General features: G+C 42.5%; 1 protein-coding gene across 7 annotated transcripts; it reads right to left on the reverse strand.

Annotated features, from left to right (window-relative positions):
* Positions 1–1,555: 1,555 nt before the first annotated feature.
* On the reverse strand, positions 1,556–21,108 carry slc14a2 (solute carrier family 14 member 2). 7 transcript variants are annotated; one of them, XM_024417716.2, is made up of 11 exons: positions 20,954–21,108; positions 19,155–19,226; positions 12,642–12,837; positions 11,853–12,042; positions 11,642–11,770; positions 10,915–11,107; positions 10,158–10,305; positions 9,902–10,036; positions 9,722–9,771; positions 8,102–8,324; positions 1,556–1,657 (listed from the first exon to the last, which is right to left on the reverse strand). In XM_024417716.2, the coding sequence occupies exons 1-11, from the start codon at positions 20,975–20,977 to the stop codon at positions 1,641–1,643; spliced, it is 1,377 nt and encodes a 458-aa protein (XP_024273484.1). In that variant the 5' UTR covers positions 20,978–21,108; the 3' UTR covers positions 1,556–1,640. The 7 variants fall into 7 exon arrangements, 6 of the variants coding, with proteins under 6 accessions (XP_024273484.1, XP_024273482.1, XP_024273483.1 ...); XM_024417714.2 differs by having other exon boundaries at positions 1,557–1,653; XR_002953242.2 differs by lacking the exon at positions 1,556–1,657 and adding an exon at positions 7,486–7,737 and having other exon boundaries at positions 7,768–8,324.
* Between the last annotated feature and the right edge of the window lie 214 nt (positions 21,109–21,322).

The following is a 21,322-nucleotide window of genomic DNA, read 5'->3' on the forward strand; positions in this document are numbered from 1 at the left end:
TTTGTACTCCAGACATACACAACTGCACCACCTATCGAGCCTTCACAAAAAACATGAAGACATGGCTAAAGGCCAATCCGACTTGGAACATAATCCCTAGCTGTGTATTTCAGTTTTCCATGTGTGTAGTTTGTGAGATGTGGAAGCACTGTTGCTTTTGTGCTATTGCTGTCTGCATGATACGTGTTGCTTGTCCTATGTTGCTCTGCGTGTGCTCACTACTCATTGTTTTTAATAACCTTCCCAGGGACTGCAGTTAAAAATTAGCCGGGTAGCTAAAACTGGCACATGTACTGAAACGTTTGATTAATGTGCACTGTCCCTGTAAAAATAAACTCAATCAATTCCTGTCATACACTGGAAATGGGGCTGTGTAAAAAATAATTCACCACCCCGTTCACGAAAATGGTTCGCTCCTACAGAGCAATGGGTTGCTATATAAAGCAGGCATTGAGGCATTGTTACTGTTCTTTTGAACGTTAGGTTACTCGTTTTGCCCATTCTACGCGGCTTTGAGCGTGGTATTATCATTGGTGCCATGCGCGCCGTTCACAGAAACGGCCAGCCTCCTTTTCACGCACGATAGTGTCTAGGGTTTACTGAGAATGGTGCGACAAAAACAAAACATCCAGTCAGCGGCAGTTGTGGGTGAAAACAGTTCGATGAGAGGTCGAAGGAGAATGGCAAGAATTGTGCAAGCTAACAGGCAGGCCACAAACAGGAAAATAACTGCGCAAAACGGCATCTCGGGAACGCACAACTCATCGATCCTTGTCACGGATGGGCTATTGCAGGACACCACGGCGGGTTCCACTCCCATCAGCTAAGAACAAGCAGCTCCAGTTGGCACACGATCGCCAACACTAGGCAATTGAGTGGAAAAACATTGCCTGGTCCAACGAAATCTGGTTCCTTTTGCGTCATTCTGATGGCAGAGTCAGCATTTGACATAAGCAGTATGAGTCTATGGCCCCATCCTGCCTGGTGTCAACAGAGTGGGGATTGTTTTCCTGGCACACGTTAGGCCCCCTAATACCAGTTGAATAACGTTTCCATGCCCCAAATAATTCAGGTCGTTCTGGGGACAAAGGGTGGTTCTGTGTATATCCACAGAAAGTAAAAACACTACTTAAAGTTGGCCCCAAAGTAACATTACTCGGCTGTACATGGTAACTACATAATTGTATTTGTAATGATATAAATGGGTGGCATTTAGATTTCATTGAATTAAAGTTACATGTAACGACAGACATGTGTTTACAGTGCCTTTGGAAGTTATTCAGACCCCTTGAGTTTTTCCACATTTTATTAGGTTACAGCCATACTCAAATGTATTTAAATAGTCTTTTCCCCCCTCAATCTACACACATCTAAAAACATGTTTTTACATTTTTGCTAATTTATTACAAATAACATCACATTTACATAAGTATTCAGATCCTTTACTCAGTACTTTGTTGATGCACTTTTAGCAGCGATTACAGCCTTGTATTTTTGGTATGACGCTACTAGCTTGGCACACCTGTATATGGGTAGGTTCTACCATTCTTCTCTGCAGATCCTCTCAAGATCTGTCAGGTTGGATGGGAGCGTTGCTGCACAGCTATTTTCAGGTCTTTCCAAAGATGCTAAAATCGGGTTCAAATCCGAGCTCTGGCTGGGCCACTCAATGACATTCAGAGACTTGTCCCGAAATCACTCCTGCATTGTCTTGGCTGTGTGCTTAGGGTCGTTATCCTGTTGGAAGGTGAACCTTCGCCACAGTCTGAGATCCTGAGCAATCTGGAGCAGGTTTTCATCAAGGATCTCTCTCTCTACTTTGCTCCGTTCATCTTTGCCTCGATCCTGACTAGTCTCCCAGTCCCTGCCGCTGAAAAACACCCCCACAGTATGATGCTGCCACCACCATGCTTCACCGTAGGGTTGGTGCCAGGTTTCCTCCAGATGTGACGCTTGGCATTCAGGCCAAAGAGTTTAATCTTGGTTTCATCAGACCAGATAATCTTGTTTCTCATGGTCTGAGAGTCTTTAGGTACCTTCTGGCAAACTCCAAGCGAGCTGTCATGTGCCTTTTACTGAAGAGTGGCTTCCTTCTGGCCACTCTACCATAAAGGCCTGATTGGTGGAGTGCTGCAGAGATGGTTGTCCTTCTGGAAGGTTCTCCCATCTCCACAGAGAAACTCTAGAGCTCTGTCGGAGTGACCATTGGGTTCTTGGTCAACTCTCTGACCAATGCCCTTCTCCCCCGATTGGTCAGTTTGGCCGGGCAGGCCAGCTCTAGGCCAGCATTTAAGAATGATGGAGGCCACTGTGTTCTTGGGGACCTTCAATGCTGCAGAAATATTTTTGTACCCGTCCCCAGATCTATGCCTCGACACAATCCTGTCTCCGAGCGCTACGGACAATTCCTTGAACCTCAGGGTTTGGTTTTTGCTCTGACATGCACTGTCAACTGTGGGACCTTATATATCCTCTATATAGACAGGTGTGTGCCTTTCCAAATCATGTCCAATCAATGGAATTTACCACAGGTGTACTCCAATTAAGTTGTAGAAACATCTCATAGCAAAGGTTCTGAATATTTCTGCCTTTTCTTTTAAACATTTCTAAAAACCTGTTTTTCGCTTTGTCATTATGGGGTATTGTGTGTAGATTGCTGAGGATTTTTAATTAATCAATTTTAGAATAAGGCTGTAGCACAACAAAATGTGGAAAAGGTCAAGGGGTCTGAATACTGTCCGAAGACACTGTATTTATTTATAGGAAGAGTGAACATTAATCAACATCAATATTACAATAATGCAACATCCATGTAAATGTAAATGTGTAAATGTGCCTGGGATAGCCAAAAGCTCATTTGCACCCCGCTGACCCCACTGATCCTCAACACTGGGGCCCCACAAGGGTGCGTTCTGAGCCCTCTCCTGTACTCCTTGTTCACCCATGACTGCGTGGCCATGCATGCCTCCAACTCAATCATCAAGTTTGCGGACGACACCACAGTAGTAGGCTTGATTACCAACAACGACGAGACGGCCTACAGGGAGGAGGTGAGGGCCCTTGGAGTGTGGTGTCAGGAAAATAACCTCACACTCAACGTCAACAAAACAAAGGAGATGATTGTGGACTTCAGGAAACAGCAGAGGGAGCACCCCCCTATCCACATCGATGGGACAGTACTGGAGAGGGTAGTAAGTTTTAAGTTCCTCGGCGTACACATCACGGACAAACTTAATTGGTCCACCCACACAGACAGCATCGTGAAGAAGGCGCAGCAGCGCCTCTTCAACCTCAGGAGGCTGAAGAAATTTGGCTTGTCACCAAAAGCACTCACAAACTTCTACAGATTCACAATAGAGAGCATCCTGGCGGGCTGTATCACCGCCTGGTATGGCAACTGCACCGCCCTCAACCGTAAGGCTCTCCAGAGGGTAGTGAGGTCTGCACAACGCATCACCGGGGGCAAACTACCTGCCCTCCAGGACACCTACACCACCCGATGTCACAGGAAGGCCATAAAGATCATCAAGGACATCAACCACCCGAGCCACTGCCTGTTCACCCCGCTATCATCCAGAAGGCGAGGTCAGTACAGGTGCATCAAAGCAGGGACCGAGAGACTGAAAAACAGCTTCTATCTCAAGGCCATCAGACTGTTAAACAGCCACCACTAACATTGAGTGGCTGCTGCCAACACACTGACTCAACTCCAGCCACTTTAATAATGGGAATAGCCACTTTAAACAATGCTACTTAATATAATGTTTACTTACCCTACATTACTCATCTCATATTTATATGTATATACTGTACCCTATATCATCTACTGCATCTTTATGTAATACATGTATCACTAGCCACTTTAAATTATGTCACTTTGTTTACATACCCTACATTACTCATCTCATATGCTCTGTACCATCACTCATTCATATATCCTTATGTATATATTCTTTATCCCCTTACACTGTGTATAAGACAGTAGTTTTGGAATTGTTAGTTAGATTACTTGTTGGTTATTACTGCATTGTCGGAACTAGAAGCACAAGCATTTCGCTACACTCGCATTAACATCTGCTAACCATGTGTATGTGACAAATAAAATTTGATTTGATTTGATATGTATATACTGTACTCGATACCATCTACTGCATCTTGCCTATGCTGTTCTGTACCATCACTCATTCATATATCTTTATGTACATATTCTTTATCCCTTTACACTTGTGTCTATAAGGTAGTAGTTTTGGAATTGTTAGTTTAGATTACTTGTTGGTTATTACTGCATTGTCGGAACTAGAAGCACAAGCATTTCGCTACACTCACATTAACATCTGCTAACCATGTGTATGTGACAAATAAATGTGATTTGATTTGAGAAGGCCGATTGACCGAGTTTACTGTGTCAAAAATGGACAAAGCAGTTACTGCCGTTGTTAACCTGGAGGTGCTTTCCTTGAGCATGATATGTCAAAATATTGTAGAGGTGGAGGGGCAAGGCCATGCAGGATCTGAAAGAAAAGACGTGCATCTACATACTGCTTAAAGCTGTCCAGATTGAATAACTTATGTTTGTGAAAGATGTGACAATGGTGGTAATGGTTTGATTTATTATCAGAAATCGTAAGTGTTTGTAGAGTTTTATTCAATTGGTTTCAGAATAGTAGCTCTTGCTTGTGACCAGCATGTGAGGCAATATCTCAGATGTGAGATCTAGCATGCATATATAGTTTGGCGGCCTCCAGGGGAAGATAAGGTCTTATAAACCTCAAGCTGGATAATCCGAACTTGAAGCTGTTAACCGCCTTCTTTACTCGTTTCTTAAATGTCAAGTTGGAGTGTAACGGCTGTCGGTGGAAGAAGGTGAGGACCAAAGAGCAGCGTGGTACTTCATGTTATTTATTTAAACTGAACACTATCAAACAAAGAAACAAAAAGCACAACCGAAACAGCTCCGTCAGGTGCAAAACACACTAAACAGAAAATATCATCACCCACAAATCAAGGGTGAAAACAGGCTGCCTAAGTATGATTCTCAATCAGGGACAATGATTGACAGCTGCCTCTGATTGAGAACCATACCAGGCCAAACACAGAAATACCAACTCATAGAAAAACAAACATAGACAACCCACCCAACTCACGCCCTGACCATACTAAAACAAAGACATAACAAAAGAACCAAGGTCAGAATGTGACATGGAGTCCAAAATGACGCCGAGATACCAGAAGATAGACACAACTTTCAGATTCTCCCTAATGACTAGAACAGCTCTTTGGGAAGAATGAATGGTTTTCTTAAACAAGTACATACAAACAGTCTTGTCAATATTTAAATGCAGGCAAGAATCAGTCATCCATTTAGAAACCTGTATCATTTCTTCAGTTAACTTGTTTACTTGTTTGTTTTTTGAGTGTACGCACAGGACTGTATCATCTGCATGTTCACTTGTGGGCAAGCAAGTGGGAAATTGTTTATATAGATAGTAAACAGAAGGGTGCCTAATATTGACCCTTGTGGGACCCCAATGTTATAGTAAATAGAGTCTGACTGAGTGTCCCCCAGACGAACCCTTTGGCTTCTATTATTCAGATAGGAATACATCCAACTAATGGCTTCCGTGGACACATGAAGGGAGGATAGTTTGGATAACAGGACCTCGTGATTCACAGTATCAAATGCCATCCAAAAAGACATCGCCGACTTCACCACTTATATCCAGTTTAGATTTAATACACTCCAGAAAATGGCAATTGGCTGTTTCGGTAGAATGGTTAGTTCTGAATCCAAATTGCATTTGATATATGGAGTTGCCCTGATTGAGATGATCAGTCAGATGATCAGCCACCCTTGATAGCACTGGAAGAATGCTTACAGGTCAGGACTTTTCCACCAGTGTTGGGTCACCAAATTTTAAAACATGACATTTTCATACACAACTGAATGCATTCAACCGAAATGTGTCTCAACCCAACCCCTTTCAATCAGAGAGCTGCGGGGGACTGCCTTAATTGACATGCTCGAGCAGAAAGGAAGATTGTTCCACCTTGCAGGCTCGGAATTCAAACCAGTGGCCTTTTGGTTACTGGCTCAACGCTCTTAACTGCTAGGCTACCTTAACCCTACATGTTATGTACCCAACATCTTAGGGCTAGGCGTCCAGCTAGCGGGACAACTTCCAGTGAAACTGGAGGGCGTGCAATTCAAATAAATAATCAGAAAAATGTATTATGGATATTAAACATTTAGGTACATACAAGTGTCTTATATTGGGTGAAAGCTTACATTTTTGTTAATATAACTGCACTGTCCGATTTACAGTAGCCATTACAGCAAAAGCATGCCATGCGATTGTTTGAGGACGGCGCCCCACATCAAAATATTTTACCACCGGCACAGGTTTAATAAATTCAGAATAGTGATGAAATATTCACTTACTTTTTGAAAATCTTCCCTCTGAAAAATCTTGTCATCCAAAGGGTCCCAGCTATAACATGTAGTGTCGTTTTGTTAGATAAAATCCTTCTTTATATCCCAAAAAGTCAGTTTAGTTGGCGCCATCGATTTGAGTAATCCACTCGTTCAACATGCAGAGAAAGGAATCTGAAAATCTACCCCTAAACTTTGTTTCAACAAGTCAAAATACGTTTCTATTTACTCCTCAGATACCCTAAAATGTAAACAAACTATAATATGTCTTACGGAAAGAAGTATGTTCAATAGGAAACCGATCTTAGCAGGTGCATTCTGTATTCATCGTGCACGCATACACAAATTTCCAAGACTGTGTCCCTGTACTAAAACTCATATTTCTTATTCGTTTTGGAAGTTACAAGCCTGAAACCTTGAGCATAGACTGCTGACACCCTGTGGAAGCTATAGGAATTGCACCCTGGGAGTTAGAATTCAGATGCCCCTATACTTTCCATTGTAAGAGCATGGGCTCTCAAAAAAAAAAACTATTCTGGTTGGTTTTTCTTCGGAATTTCTACAAATTGCAAAGTGTTTTCTTTCCAATGGTACCAATTATATGCATATCCTGGCTTCAGGGCCTGAGCAACAACAGGCAGTTTACTTTGGGCACGTCATTCAGGCTGAAATTGAGAAAAAAGGGGCCTATTATTAAATTAAGAGTATTTGAACTGGTGAACTGCAACTTCCCTGCTGTACCCTAGCTCTTATCCAATTGACCATTCAATAATAATCTTCTAGTACATTAACTACAGTAATTATGCATTATGTAATGGCATGTTGAGAATGTGCTACCTGATACCATTATACGGGTCTGTGAAGTCAAACCCATTGTATGTGTGCCAATGGGCTTGACCTCCATACATTCTTACAGTGCATACCACTATATGGGTAGTGTGTGTCTGAGGGTGGTGTGTGCCACTGTGTGTATGAGGATTGGTATGTGTGTGTGTCACGTGACTACTCGAAGATACATATGATGGTGGCATTTTCAAAGAGCAACTACCCTGAGCTTTTGTTAGAAAAATAGACTTTTATTAGAACTCAAACTAAGTAAGTATGAAAGTACATAACTGTGGTAATATCCACTGTATAGCAAAGTTAGATATAATACCATACACCGGAATGACCTACTGTAGCCCTACCTGAGTGCTAGTTACCTGAGTGCTAGTTACCTGAGGGCTAGTTACCTGAGGGCTAGTTACCTGAGGGCTAGTTACCTGAGGGCTAGTTACCTGAGGGCTAGTTACCTGAGGGCTAGTTACCTGAGGGCTAGTTACCTGAGGGCTAGTTACCTGAGCTTTGGGCATTTTTCAGAAGTAATAAACAATAAGATAAGTTACATACAGTATGTATAACGCTAAAACGAACACTTCAGACACCGTCTACAAACACACACACCCATCTGTCCTTCATCACCTGAGTCTCTGCTACTCTATGTACATAATAAAACATCTGGAGTCTGTTGATGAGCTCAGACATTTTTTGCCATGCTGCTCACTTCACCCAAGGCCACCTCTATCATCTCTTCCTCCCGAATCATCATTTTATTAATCTGCTTGCCTTCCATCCCATCACCCTTCTCTTTGCCATCCATTCTCTCCATCCTCAGCACCTCTTTATCGTTACCTAGCAGCTCCTGCTCCTTTGCCCTCCACTTTTCCTCATCTCTTTCCTTCTCCTCTCTCTCCAGCTTCTCCTTCTTTCGGAGCTTCCAGAAGAAGCGCAGGTTCCTCTCTGGGTAGGCCACGTTAGCCAGCGGCAGCTTGAATATGGTGTTGGTTTCCGTGGTAAACAGAAGGAAGGTGAGGGCGGAGAGACAGAAGGGCCAGGTGCAGGCTGGCAGGCCAAACTGAACAAAGAGAGGGAGCGAGAGAGAGTCAGATTTCAGAGATTTACATTTTTATTTGTCACATGCGCTGAATACAACTGGTGTAGACCTTGCCGTGAAACACTTACTTACAAGAGTTAAGAAAATGTACTGGGCCAAATGTACGACCCTCTGTAGTGCCTTACAGTCAGATATCGAGCAGTTGCCATACCAGACGGCTTTTCAATCAGTCAGGATGCTCTCGATGGTGCAGCTGTAGAACTTTTTGAAGATCTGAGGACCCATGCCAAATATTTTCTGTCTCCTGAGGGGGAATAGACATTGTCGTGCCCTCTTCACACCTGTCTTGGTGTGTTGTACCATGTTAGTTTGTTGGTTATGTGGACACCAAAGAACTTGAAGCTCTCGACCTGCTCCACTACAGCCCTGTTGATGTGAATGGCCTTCCTTTTCCTGTAGTCCAAAATCATCTCCTTTGTCTTGATCATGTTGAGGGAGAGTTTGTTGTCCTGGCACCACACTGTCAGGTCTCTGACCTCCTCCCTATAGGCTGTCTCATCATAGTTGATGATCAGGCCTACCACCGTTGTGTCGTCGGCAACCTTACTGATGGTGTTGGGGTTTTGCTTGGCCACACAGTTGTGGGTGAACAGGGAGTATAGGAGGAGACTAAGCACGCACCCCTGAGGGGCCCCCGTGTTGAGGATTAGCGTGGCAGATGTATTGTTGCCTACCTTTACCACATGGGGGCGGCCCGTCAGGAAGTCCAGGATCCAGTTGCAGATGGAGGTGTTTAGTCCCAGGGTCCTTAGCTTAGTAATGAGTTTTGAGGGCACTATGGTGTTGAATGCTGAGCTGTAGTCAATGAATAGCATTTTCACATAGGTGTTCCATTTGTCCAGGTGGGAAAGGGCAGTGTGGAGTGCAATAGAGATTGCGTCATCTGTGGATCTATTGGGTGGTATGTGAATTGGAGTGGGTTTCTGGCATGCTGGTGTTGATGTGAGCCATGACCAGCCTTTCAAAGCATTTCATTGCTACAGACGTGAGTGCCACAGGTTGGTAGTCATTTAGAATTGTGGTCAGATTTGTCAAATGGAGGGCGAGGGAGAGCTTTGTATGAGTCTCTGTGTCAAAGTAAAGGTGGTGTAGAGTTTTTTCCATCTGGTTGCACATGTTACATGCTGGTAGAAATGAGGTAAAACGGATTTAAGTTTTCCTGCATTACAATCCCTGGCCACGAAGAGCGCCACCTCTGAATGAGCATTTTCTTGTTTGCTCTTAGCCTTATATAGTTAGTTGAATGTGGTCTTAGTGTGTTTTCAAAATGTGTTTATGTGCCCCACATTGTGTGAATGAAATTAGGCTACTGTTTTGATAACAGCATGACTGCCATATTCTCATAACATTGTACTTACTGTGGACATGACATTAGCGATGGCTGAGCCCAGATATGCACAGAAGAAAGCTGGTGAAGAAAAGGCAGTCAAATTCAGTCATATTGCTACAGCACCACCCATCCAAACCGTTAAGGCCTTTAACCAGTCATGTGACACAGAGACAAGAGGTCCCCAGTTGGCATCACAGTGTGAACTCACCACAGGTGATTGCCAGCAGGTGTACCTGCCAGGTGAGAGCGTAGAACATCCCTCCAATAGCGATGCAAGCTAGAACACAGTTATACCCCCACAGACCAAAGTAGATCGCCTCAAATGGAGCTGCCAGGGCCAGACCTTCAGGAAAAGAGCCCACACTGGAATTCACTCAGCTGTACGATACTGTCCACTTCAAATACCTAATCTGGAATACTCGTGTTGTGTGTAGTCTGGTGGTTATGTACGTGTGTGTGTCTACCTGAGACCATGCCGACTGCGGATCCAATGGTAGCGTGAGCACAGGTGATGGGAGAGGAAATGAAGAGAGCGACCATGAAGATTCCTCCTGTCCAGGGGTTATCACACCCATACACCTGGCCTATACCTACTGGCACTGCTGTGAACAGCTGAGGAGAGAGACAGAGAGATGATCAGACTCGCGTGTGTGTGTGCATGCATGTGTGGCCAGGGGCAATCACGTCATCAAAACCCACAGGCACCATACCACAGATGATCTGAGTGACACAAACACACCTTCTGACTCACATAGAAATCAGAATTGGACAAAAATAGTATGATGGTTGAAACCCTCAACACATGCACAAGAATGTATCCATATTTTTTGTCATTTTGAAAAGTTCTCGGACAAAGAGTCGGACAAAACCTCTAACCTACACCAGCAGCATAGCCTAGTGGTTAGAGCGTTGGACTAGGAACCGAAAGGTTGCAAGTTCAAATCCCTGAGCTGACAAGGTACAAATCTGTCGTTCTGCCCCTGAACAAGGCAGTTAACCCACTGTTCCTAGGCCGTCATTGAAAAGGAGAATCTGCTCTTAACTGACTTACTGCCTAATGAAGTAAAATAAAAATCTCAGTATGTGAACTATTTCTTGCATGTGGCCTTTCCAGATAGATGGGATTCCTAGAGCTACTGAATGACTCAGCCTGGAAGTTTCTAGAATACACCTGAACCACACAACATGCAGAAACACACAACACCCTGCTTTGTTTATTACCTTAGCTACGTTGACCTCAGCCCAGGTGATGTTGGCTAGTTCTGTGCGCGGCTGGATGAGGACTTGGGGGAAGTGGTGGTTGTAGTGGCCAGTAGCCACCATGTGGAGACAAACCAGGATGTTGAAGGGAAGAGTGAACACTGGCAGGTCCCAACGACTGTTAATGGACGCCAACGCACTGGACACTATAGGGCTGGAGGAGAGGAAGTTAATGTATGCTGCTCAACCACAATGATACATAATAACCTCTAATCTCTCCAGTAGTCACAAGTCACAGTCACAGTCGAGGTCAAATCTAGTCAAGCATCGTCAAATCTGGTTTTTACCATGTGGGGGAAAGTTATTTCCCTGTCCGTTCTGAGAAATGGTGATTGTCACAAGTCTATTAGTGCACTGCAGATTCTGGCTCGATATGTGCCAGTAAGACATGCTATAATAACTGACATTAGTGAAAGTGGGTTAGACAAGGTAGAAAGAAAGTCAGGAATGTCCTTTTGACCCGATGATGTGATAGAGGCAGACATGAATAAAGCTAGAAATAATAGAGGCAAAAAAAGTGGGTCAGTTTGACGTCATGATGTGATTCTGATCTTAATGGGCCAGATAGCCATCTTTTCCTGGTACTGAAAAGATTACATTATTCACATGTTTGATTCACGTGCAAAACCCCATGAGACAGTGGTTATCAGCTCATCTGATGGGTATCTGGTGGCACAATCTAACTCACCAGGTCATAGACATGACGATGTTGGGCAGTAGGAGCCACCAGTACCAGTCTCCAGCGTTAGAGAACACAGCCATCAGCAGCCCCACCAAGATCCCATTGTAACCATACAGCCCCGCTGCAATCGCACCCCTAAAAGAGAGACAGACACACACACAGTCAGAGATTGCATACGCACGTGTGCACGCACGCTCAGACACACACACACACACACCTGCTCTGTTGCAGTATGAGGGCAGAGATGGTGGCGAAGAGTGTGCCCACGAAGCCGTTGAGAGCCCACCAGCGGTTCTGCAGGATCAGCCCAGCAAAGATCACTAGGCCACTCAGAGGATTGTTGACAAACATGACCTGGGCAGCACCACGGAGAACCCAGTCTAGCAGCTGGAGCAGGAAGAACTGTTCTGGAGGGGGAGAATGGAGATGGGCAGCGGGTGAGGGAGAAAAAGAGAGTCATGTTCATAGAAAAAATATGATATATGTTTCTTCGCACACAAAGCTATAGATAATCTGGTCATTGTATGCAGGTTTCTGTATTCTCACACAGAAACATGTACATACAGTCCCCAACACAGGTCCTATGCAGGCTGTCAATTTGTAGAGAGATTTCAACAGAGCTGTATTGTATACCTTACTGCATTGTCTAAAGATTATGAATGTCTTTCTTTTTCAGTGTTGTCACAGTCCTTTTTGGGACGGTCCTGGGCTTGGGACGGTCTGGACGTGTTTTCTCTGCTCATGGACATTGCCATTGGACATAGAGTCAGAACCACACACTGTACAGTAAAATATGGAGTTCTAGTGTCTGTCCCTGTGTTGGATAATGACGAATGATGTATTTTCTTTGCTGGAAAAGCATTCTGTTGAATTCACTACCTCAAGGTATATATTAAGTGATGTGACGTTTTTATTTAATGATTTGTCAATGTTTTTGACTAACTGTATATAAGATAAACTTAGCCTATTTGGAGAAGTGCCATGTTAAAATATAATCCATACTTACTTTTCATCCACTCTGCAAACACCTCCATGTCTCCTGAGATGTAGGACAGTAACAGTAGCAGCCGGGCCTTGGCCTTCTGTTGGCAGGTGTGGACTGCAGACTTCCCAGCCTCGGCGTTTTCCCCCTGAGCCGCCTTCTGCTCCCCGCCCCCTGACACCTCTGGATCTGGGTTGGCCATCAGTGGCTGCTGCTCTTGCTGCGTGGAGGAGAAGAACAGAGAGTTAAACTTGCTGTAAAGCTGGACCCAGACAAAGAGCCAAGTCTATACATGTGTCAACTACTTCGACACAACATAGAAAACGTTCAACGTTGTTAAATTGTACAAATATTATACTGAACAAAAAATATAAATGCAACATGCAACAATTTCAAAGATTTTGAGTTACAATTCATAAAAGGAAATCAGTCAATTGAAATTAATTCATTAGGTCCAAATCTATGGATTCCACATGACTGGGCAGGGGTTGCAGCCATGGGTGGACCTGGGAGGGCATATGCCCACCCACTCGGGAGCCAGGCCCACCCACTGGGAAACTAGGCTCAGCCAATCAGAATGAGTTTTCCCCTACAAATGTTAACAAATTTGTGCACAACATTTTTGATAAATAAGCTTCTTGTGCGTATCGAACATTTCTGAGATCTTTTATTTCAGCTCTTGAAGCATGGGACCAACACTTTACATGTTGCATTTACATTTTTGTTCAGTGTATGTACAGTTCTTTCTATTGATAATGGTGTACCCTGTTATTTTATCTTGTTCTGTCATTCTTTCCTTCATCAACATTTTAGTAGGTATAGCTACTATTATTTTGTTTTAGTTAGCGCTTTGTGCATAATCTCCTAAAAACAACCCTCTGAGCAGCCTGGTGATGTCTTAAAAAACCACACACAAAGTGAATAAAATCGAATAAAATAAAATTGTATTTGCACCTAATAACAACACTTTACAGACTTTACAGACTTTACAGGTCGGCAGCGTAGCCTAGTAGTTAGAGCGTTGACCTAGTAACCGCAAAGGTTGACCTAGTAACCGCAAAGGTTGACCTAGTAACCGCAAAGGTTGACCTAGTAACCGCAAAGGTTGCAAGATCGAATACCGAGCTGATAAGGTACAAAGTCTGTTGTTCTGCCCCTGAACAAGGCAGTGAACCCACGGTTCCTAGGCCATCACTGAAAATAAGAATTAGTGAAATAATGGTGAAATAATGGAAAAATAAAACAGTGATATGCGTACTTATGAGCCCATTCTCAACAGTGCAGAGATAAAAGGAAGACAAATATTTGCTGAATAAAAAAAGGAAATAGTAAAACAATAAGGAGGCAGTATACAAAAAGTAGCAGTACTGAGTCAATGTGCCGGGATACCAAGTAATAGAGGTAATAGAGGTAATACAGTATGTACACTACCGTTCAATAGTTTGAGGTCCCTTAGGAATGTCCTTGTTATGAAAGAAAAGCACATTTTTTTGTCCATTAAAATAACATCAAATTGATCAGATCAGTGTAGACATTGTTAATGTTGTAAATGACTATTGTAGCTGGAAACAGCTGATTTTTAATGGAATATCTACATAGGCTCATTATCAGCAACCATCACTCCTGTGTTCCAATGGCACGTTGTGTTAGCTAATCCAAGTTTATCATTTTATCAGGATAATTGATCATTAGAAAACCCTTTTGCAATTATGTTAGCACAGCTGAAAACTATTGTTCTGATTAAAGAAGCAATACAACTGGCCTTCTTTAGACTAGTTGAGTATCTGGAGCATCAGCATTTGTGGGTTAGATTACAGGCTCAAAATGGCCAAAAACAAAGAACTTTCTTCTGAAACTCTATTCTTATTCTGAGAAATGAAGGCTATTCCATGCGAGAAATTGCTAGCAAACTGAAGATCTCGTACAACGCTGTGTACTACTCCCTTCACAGAACAGTGCAAACTGGCTGTACATGTTCTCTCTCATTTATTTTCCACAATGAGCAAATTTCTAATTTATCATAATGTAGGCCTACCAAAGGGGCCTACCATCAAAAAAAAATGGAGAAACATGAAAATAGCTGTTCTATCATTCAGCCTACAGTAGCAGCCAATGTGTGGTGTTAAATGTATGGCTACATTAAATGAGACATTTGAAAAAAACATGCAGGGCTTGATATTAACCTGTTTATCATCTTGTCACTCAGACAAGGAGGTGACTGAAAATGTTATTGTGTTGTTTGATGCAAAAAAAAGTATTATTCTTCCCATACTATTGTTACAGAGAATCAGACAAATTATGTTACCCTCTGTCTACTGGCTACTTAGATTATTCAAGCCTGTCTCAAAATACAACACTGCCCCTTTAAGACAAAAAAAGCTCTTTACCTGACTTGCTTTTTAAAAACGATGTCTAGAAAGGTACACATGCTATACTCTTGTAGGAAGCAATCACTCCCCTATTGCTGACTACAAATGATCTATAACTGGGCTAATAACTCACTAACTAGCAAAGGATATGAACAAAATGTGCATAAGTGGCAACATTCAGCTCTTGCTTTGATCCCAAAACAAGCACATCTACTCAGGACCACAGCTGTAAACACAGTCCAGTTTGAATTAAATGGCACAGATCATCCATACATGGCAATGGTCATATACAGAGCATTCGGAAAGAATTCAGACACCTTTACTTTTTCCACATTTTGTTACGTTACAGCCTTATTCTAAAATGGATTAAATTGTTTTTGTTCCTCATCTATCTACAGTTGAAGTCGGATGTTTACATACACCTTAGCCAAAAACATTTAAACTCAGTTTTTTACAATTCCTGACATTTAATTCTAGCAAAAATTCCCTGTCTTAGGTCAGTTAGGATTAACCACTTTATTTTAAGAACATGAAATGTCAGAATAATAGTAGAGAGAATGATTTACTTCAGCTTTTATTTCTTTCATCATATTCCCAGTGGATCAGAAGTTTACATACACAATTTAAAGGCAATGCTACCAAATACTAATGAACTCAAATATTTTGGGTAGCCGTCCACAAGCTTCCTACAATAAGTTGGGTGAATTTTGGCCCATTCCTCCTGACAGAGCTGGTGCAACTGAATCAGGTTTGTAGGCCTCCTTGCTCGTGCACACTTTTTCAGTTCTGCCCACAAATGTTCTATAGGATTGAGGTCAGGGCTTTGTGATGGCCACTCCAATGCCTTGACTTTGTTGTCCTTAAGCCATTTTGCCACAACTTTGGAAGTATGCTTGGGGTCATTGTCCATTTGGAAGACCCATTTGCGACCTCAATATATCCACATAATTTTCCTACCTCATGATGCTATCTATTTTGAGAAGTACACCAGTCCGTCGTGCAGCAAAGCACCCCCACAAGATGATGCTGCCACCCCCATGCTTCACGGTTGGGATGGTGTTCTTCGGCTTGCAAGCCTCCCCCTTTTTCCCCCATACATAACGATGGTCATTATGGCCAAACAGTTATATTTTTGTTTCATCAGACCAGAGGACATTTCTCCAAGAAGTAAAATCTTTGTCCCCATGTGCAGTTGCAAACCGTAGTCTGTCTTTTTTATGACGGTTTTGGAGCAGTGGCTTCTTCCTTGCTGGATGGACTTTCAGGTAATGTCGATAGGACTCGTTTTACTGTGGATATAGATAATTTTGTACCTGTTTCCTCCAGCATCTTCACAAGGTCCTTTTCTGTTGTTCTGGGATTGATTTGCACTTTTTGCACAAAAGTACGTTCATCTCTAGGAGACAGAATGCTTCTCCTTCCTGAGCGGTATGACGGCTGCGTGGTCCCATGGTATTTATACTTGCTTACTATTGTTTGTACAGATGAACGTAGTAACTTCAGGCATTTGGAAATTGCTGCCAAGGATGAACCAGACTTGTGGAGGTCTACAATTTTTTTCTGAGGTCTTGGCTGATTTCTTTTGATTTTCCCATGATGTCAATCAAAGAGGCACTGAGTTTGAAGGTAGGCCGTGAAATACATCCACAGGTACACCTCCAATTGACTCAAATGACGTCAATTAGCCTATCAGAAGCTTCTAAAGCCATGACATCTTTTTCTGGAATTTTCCAAGCTGTTTAAAGGCACAGTCAACTTAGTGTATGTAAACTTCTGAACCACGGGAATTGTGATAAAGTGAAATAATCTGTCTGTAAACAATTGTTGGAAATATTACTTCATGCACAAAGTAGATGTCCTAACCGACTTGACAAAACTATAGTTTGTTAACAAGACTTTTGTGGAGTGGTTAAAAAACGAGTTTAAATAACTCCAACCTAAGTGTAAATCAAATTTTGATTTGATTTGATTTACACTTAGATTGGAGTCATTTAAACTCGTTTTTCAACCACTCCACAAATGTCTTGTTTGATTTGATTTGATTTTAAGTGTATGTAAAACTTCCGACTTCAACTGTACACACAATACCCCATAATGTCAAAGCAATAACAGGTTTTTAGACATTTTTGCAAATGTATTAAAAATAAAAAACGGAAATATCACATTTACATAAGTTTTCAGAACGTATACTCAGTACTTTGTTGAAGCACCTTTGACAGCGATTACAGACTCAAGTCTTCTTGGGTATGTTGCTACAAACTTTTCACACCTGTATTTGGGGAGTTTCTCCCACTCTTCTCTGCAGATCCTCTCAAACTCTGTCATGTTTGATGGGGAGCGTCACTGCACAGCTACTTTCAGGTTTTTCCAGACATGTTTGATTGTGTGCTTAGGGTTGTTGTCCTGTTGGAAGGGAACCCTTCACCCTACTCAGGTCCTGAGCGCTCTGGAGCAGGTTTTCATCAAGGATCTCTCTGTACTTTGCCCCGTTCATCTTTCCCTCAATCCCGACTAGTCTCCCAGTCCCTGCCACTGAAAATCATCCCCACAGCATGATGCTGCCACCACCATGCTTCACCATAGGGGTGGTGCCAGGTTTCCTCCAGATGTGACACTTGGCATTCAGGCCAAAGAGTTCAATCTTGGTTTTATCAGACCAGAGAATCGTGTTTCTCAGAGTCCTTTAGGGGACTTTTGGCAACCTCCAAGCAGGCTTTCATGTGCCTTTTACTGAGGAGTGGCTCCGTCTGGCCAGTCTACCATGAAGGTCTTATTGGTGGAGTGCTGCAGAGTTGGTTGTCCTTCTGGAAAGTTCTCCCATCTCCACAGAGGAACTCTGGAGCTCTGTCAGAGTGACCATGGGGTTATTGGTGACCTCCCTGACCAAGGCCCTTCTCCCCCGTTGCTCAGTTTGCCGTCAGAGTTTGGACGTTCCAAACTTCATTCATTTAAGAATGATGGAAGCCACTGTATTCTTGGGGACCTTCAACGGTGCAGAAATGTTTTGGTACCCTTCCCAAGATCTGTGCCTCGACACAATCCTGTCTCGGATCTCTATGGACAATTCCTTTGACCTCGGCTTGGTTTTTGCTCTGACATGCACTGTCAACTGTGGGAACTTATATAGGGTATGAACACTTTCCGAATGCATTGTATGTCAATGGTCTATATTGGCCTACTGCAGCTCTGATTGGCTGTGCCGCATGGTCTGTGTAGGATACGGTCTCGTGTGCAACAGAGTCGTGAGCAATATAGTCCAATAGAGTCCTGGGTTCTACCTACAAATAAATATCTTGTATAGTTCATTTTGTTTCGATATGATGTATTGAAAGTGGCTAATATTGCCTTGATTCTCTCACAATTGTCACAGTAAAGGGAAATGTTGATAGTGTTAACTAACAGGAAAAACTTGAAGATCAATCCTGTGCTTCTCTCAGTGGGCTGATAATTCTCTACGCTCTGCATGGCAGTCCTTGGGAGCTGCTCGGCAGTCTCAGGCTACTGCGAACCCTCACACACATACAGCTTATAGGGAACATTGCATGTAGGTAAAGTGTAGTATGTGTGAGTGTGTGCATATAGTCTAGTGTGTGTGCATAGAGCCAGTGCAAGGGAGTCAGTGTAATACAGTTAAGATAAAGAAAATTGTCCGCGTAGCCATCTGATTAACCATTCAGCACACTTATGGCTTGGGGGTAGAAGCTGTTCAGGTGCCTTTTGGTCACAGACTTGGCACTCCATGACCACTTGCTGTGCGATAGCAGAGAGAGCCTATGACTTGGGTGGTTGGAGTCTTTGACATTTTTTAGGGCCTTACTCCGCCTGGTATACAGGTAGGAGTTCGGCCCCAGTGATGTACTGGGCCGTACGCACTACCCTCTCTATCGCCTTGCAGTCGGATGCTGAGCAGTTTTCATACCACACGGTGATGCAGCCAGTCAAGATGCTCTCAATGGTGCAGCTGTAGAATATTTTGAGGATCTGAGGGCCCAGGCCAAATCTGTTCAGCCTCCAGAGGGGGAAGAGGTGTTGTTGTACACTCTTCATGTGTTGGTGTGTTTGGACCATGATAGGTCCTTAGTGAGGTGGACACAGTGGAACTTGAGCTCTCGATTGATGTTATCATCATGATTATGACACACAAAGACCCGTCTATGGCCTGGCTTACCTTTGACTGGAATGCAGATGCAAGTTCTTGCGTTAAGGCACTATAGAAACTGGAGATATTCTTGGGAATATCCTACAGAAGATAAGTCATGTTAAAAAAATATTATTATATAATACTAGTGTACACCACTAATTGGTGTAGGTGCTGCAATGTAAGACAAATTCAACATTTAAAAAGTCAATTCAGCTTAAATATCTAAGTTGTCTGGACTTCAAAATGGGAAGTTGTTGAGCTGGTGTGGAATACTCCACAAACCTAATGAATAAAACAATGTTGAGTGAACTGAAATAGTGAAACTGAACTGAAAGTTTGCCACAACACCACAAATGGCTGAGTTGATCACACAAGAGAGTTCAGTTTGCTGAGATCAGCAACGTAAAATACTGTGTTGGCTTAAATACGTGTCTCATTAACATATTACCATGTGTGCTTTTCTGCATGATGTATTTAACTTAATTTTTTAAATCAATTTACATGTCAGGAACCAGTTTACAACTTAAACATTTATTTTAGAGGCTGAAATATGATGCATTAACCCAGATATATCAAAAAGTGAAGTGGATTTGTTCAAACCATTAGTGAGTTTGTTTTACCTGTTTATCTGGTGTGTGGTTAGTCAGAGCAAATTTGTAAGAACCCACTGTCTGCTTTCAACCAATTATTTTTAATAGCCATCTGTCAAAAACATAAATATTTCCATAATTGAGCAAACAGCTATTTTATAGGTAATCCATCTTCGTATCTCTTGGCGTAATGACTAAGGGGACAGTCGTTGGAACTGGGTTTGAGTTCATGGAGTTAAAATAGTTTAGCTGAGGATATTCTTATATCGTTAAATTGGGAGGACTTGAAATAAAATGTTTTAAAAAGATCAAGTTAACCAGCTGCAATATAATTTCCAGTTTACTCAACTGTTGAGACAACTTAAGAATGCATGTTGGCAGAACTTTTCTGTCAACAAAAGTTAAGTGAACTAGAAATTGTATTGTAGGTGGTTGCCTTGATTTGTAAAAAGTTGGCTGAAAACACTTTTTACAGTGTGCCCTTTTCAAAAATTCATCTCAGTGAACTAAACGAAAGAAAGAGGTGCAACTCTACTGCATTCGAAGAGCAGTGTGAAGAGCAGTGTGAAGAGCAGTGTGAAGAGCAGTGTGAAGAGCAGTGTGAAGAGCAGTGTGAAGAGCAGTGTGAAGAGCAGTGTGAAGAGCAGTGTGAAGAGCAGTGTGAAGAGCAGTTTGAAGAGCAGTGTGAAGAGCAGTGTGAAGAGCAGTGTGAAGAATGCAACTTCTTCTTGAATGCACACATTGAGTCAAACACAGGTGTCCCTCGACAACGTGGGCAACCAATAAAAAGCTGCATTCACACTGCTCTTCGAATGCAGTTCTAAGTTCTAAGGACCAAAACATGCATGCTTCAGTGCATTTGCTCTGAAGCTTTCCATTTCTTTTATCATATTAATATTCTACTTGAAATAAATGATGTAAACAAAGGCTCAGAAGCGTGAATGAAAGTCACACAGTCTTCTCATTTGCAGTGAGATTTATATTATAACCAACATTTTGTTCTGTTCTGTCATCAGTACCTCACCTTAAAGAGTGGCCATTGTTTATTTCTTTATAACGTTACTATTTAACATTACCCTTATATAATACTATCTACGTAGGATGAAGTATTGGCATGTCCAACTTTCCCTTTTTTTTTTTTACAAAGATCTGTGCCCTTCTGCACGACAGAAAATGTTGCCTCCATTTAGACAGAAAGGAAGACGAGAAGGATGAGTAGTGCAGTGTGTGTCCTACCTTTGTGCGATGTGGTCCAGGCATATATGTTTCCAGTAGGGCAGGGTGCTATGTGTGGCAGCTGCTGTGAAGCTGTGCTGTAGCAGGGCTCCCACCACTGTTTTTATACCTCGCACAACATTCCTACTCTCCTTCTCCATGAACAAGAGCGATAACGTTCAACCACGCGCAACTTAACTTTGATATGGAATGTGTGTGTGTGTAAGAGAGAGATGGCCTTGACCTACGGGTGTTCTATCAGCAGGTCCTGTCCAATAGCCAGCCACACAACTGTTAGCATCATGACTTTTGACCTGTGAGAGATTTACCCTATAGAGAGAGTTTTATCATTTTCCATACAGTGTTTCAATAAAACTTGAAGTGCACAAT

This window comes from Oncorhynchus tshawytscha, linkage group LG04 (assembly GCF_018296145.1).
Source record: "Oncorhynchus tshawytscha isolate Ot180627B linkage group LG04, Otsh_v2.0, whole genome shotgun sequence".
Taxonomy (NCBI): Eukaryota; Metazoa; Chordata; class Actinopteri; order Salmoniformes; family Salmonidae; genus Oncorhynchus; species Oncorhynchus tshawytscha.

What these genes read in the sequence shown, in the direction of transcription:
- slc14a2 (XM_024417712.2), bottom strand. Translation starts at nt 20,977, where the DNA reads ATGCCTGGACCACATCGCACAAAG. An exon ending in CTCATACTGCAACAGAGCAG is followed by an intron (nt 11,771 to 11,852) that starts GTGTGTGTGTGT and finishes TCTCTCTTTTAG; the next exon opens with GGGTGCGATTGCAGCGGGGC. An exon ending in CCTGCTGGCAATCACCTGTG is followed by an intron (nt 9,772 to 9,901) that starts GTGAGTTCACAC and finishes TTTCTTCACCAG; the next exon opens with CTTTCTTCTGTGCATATCTG.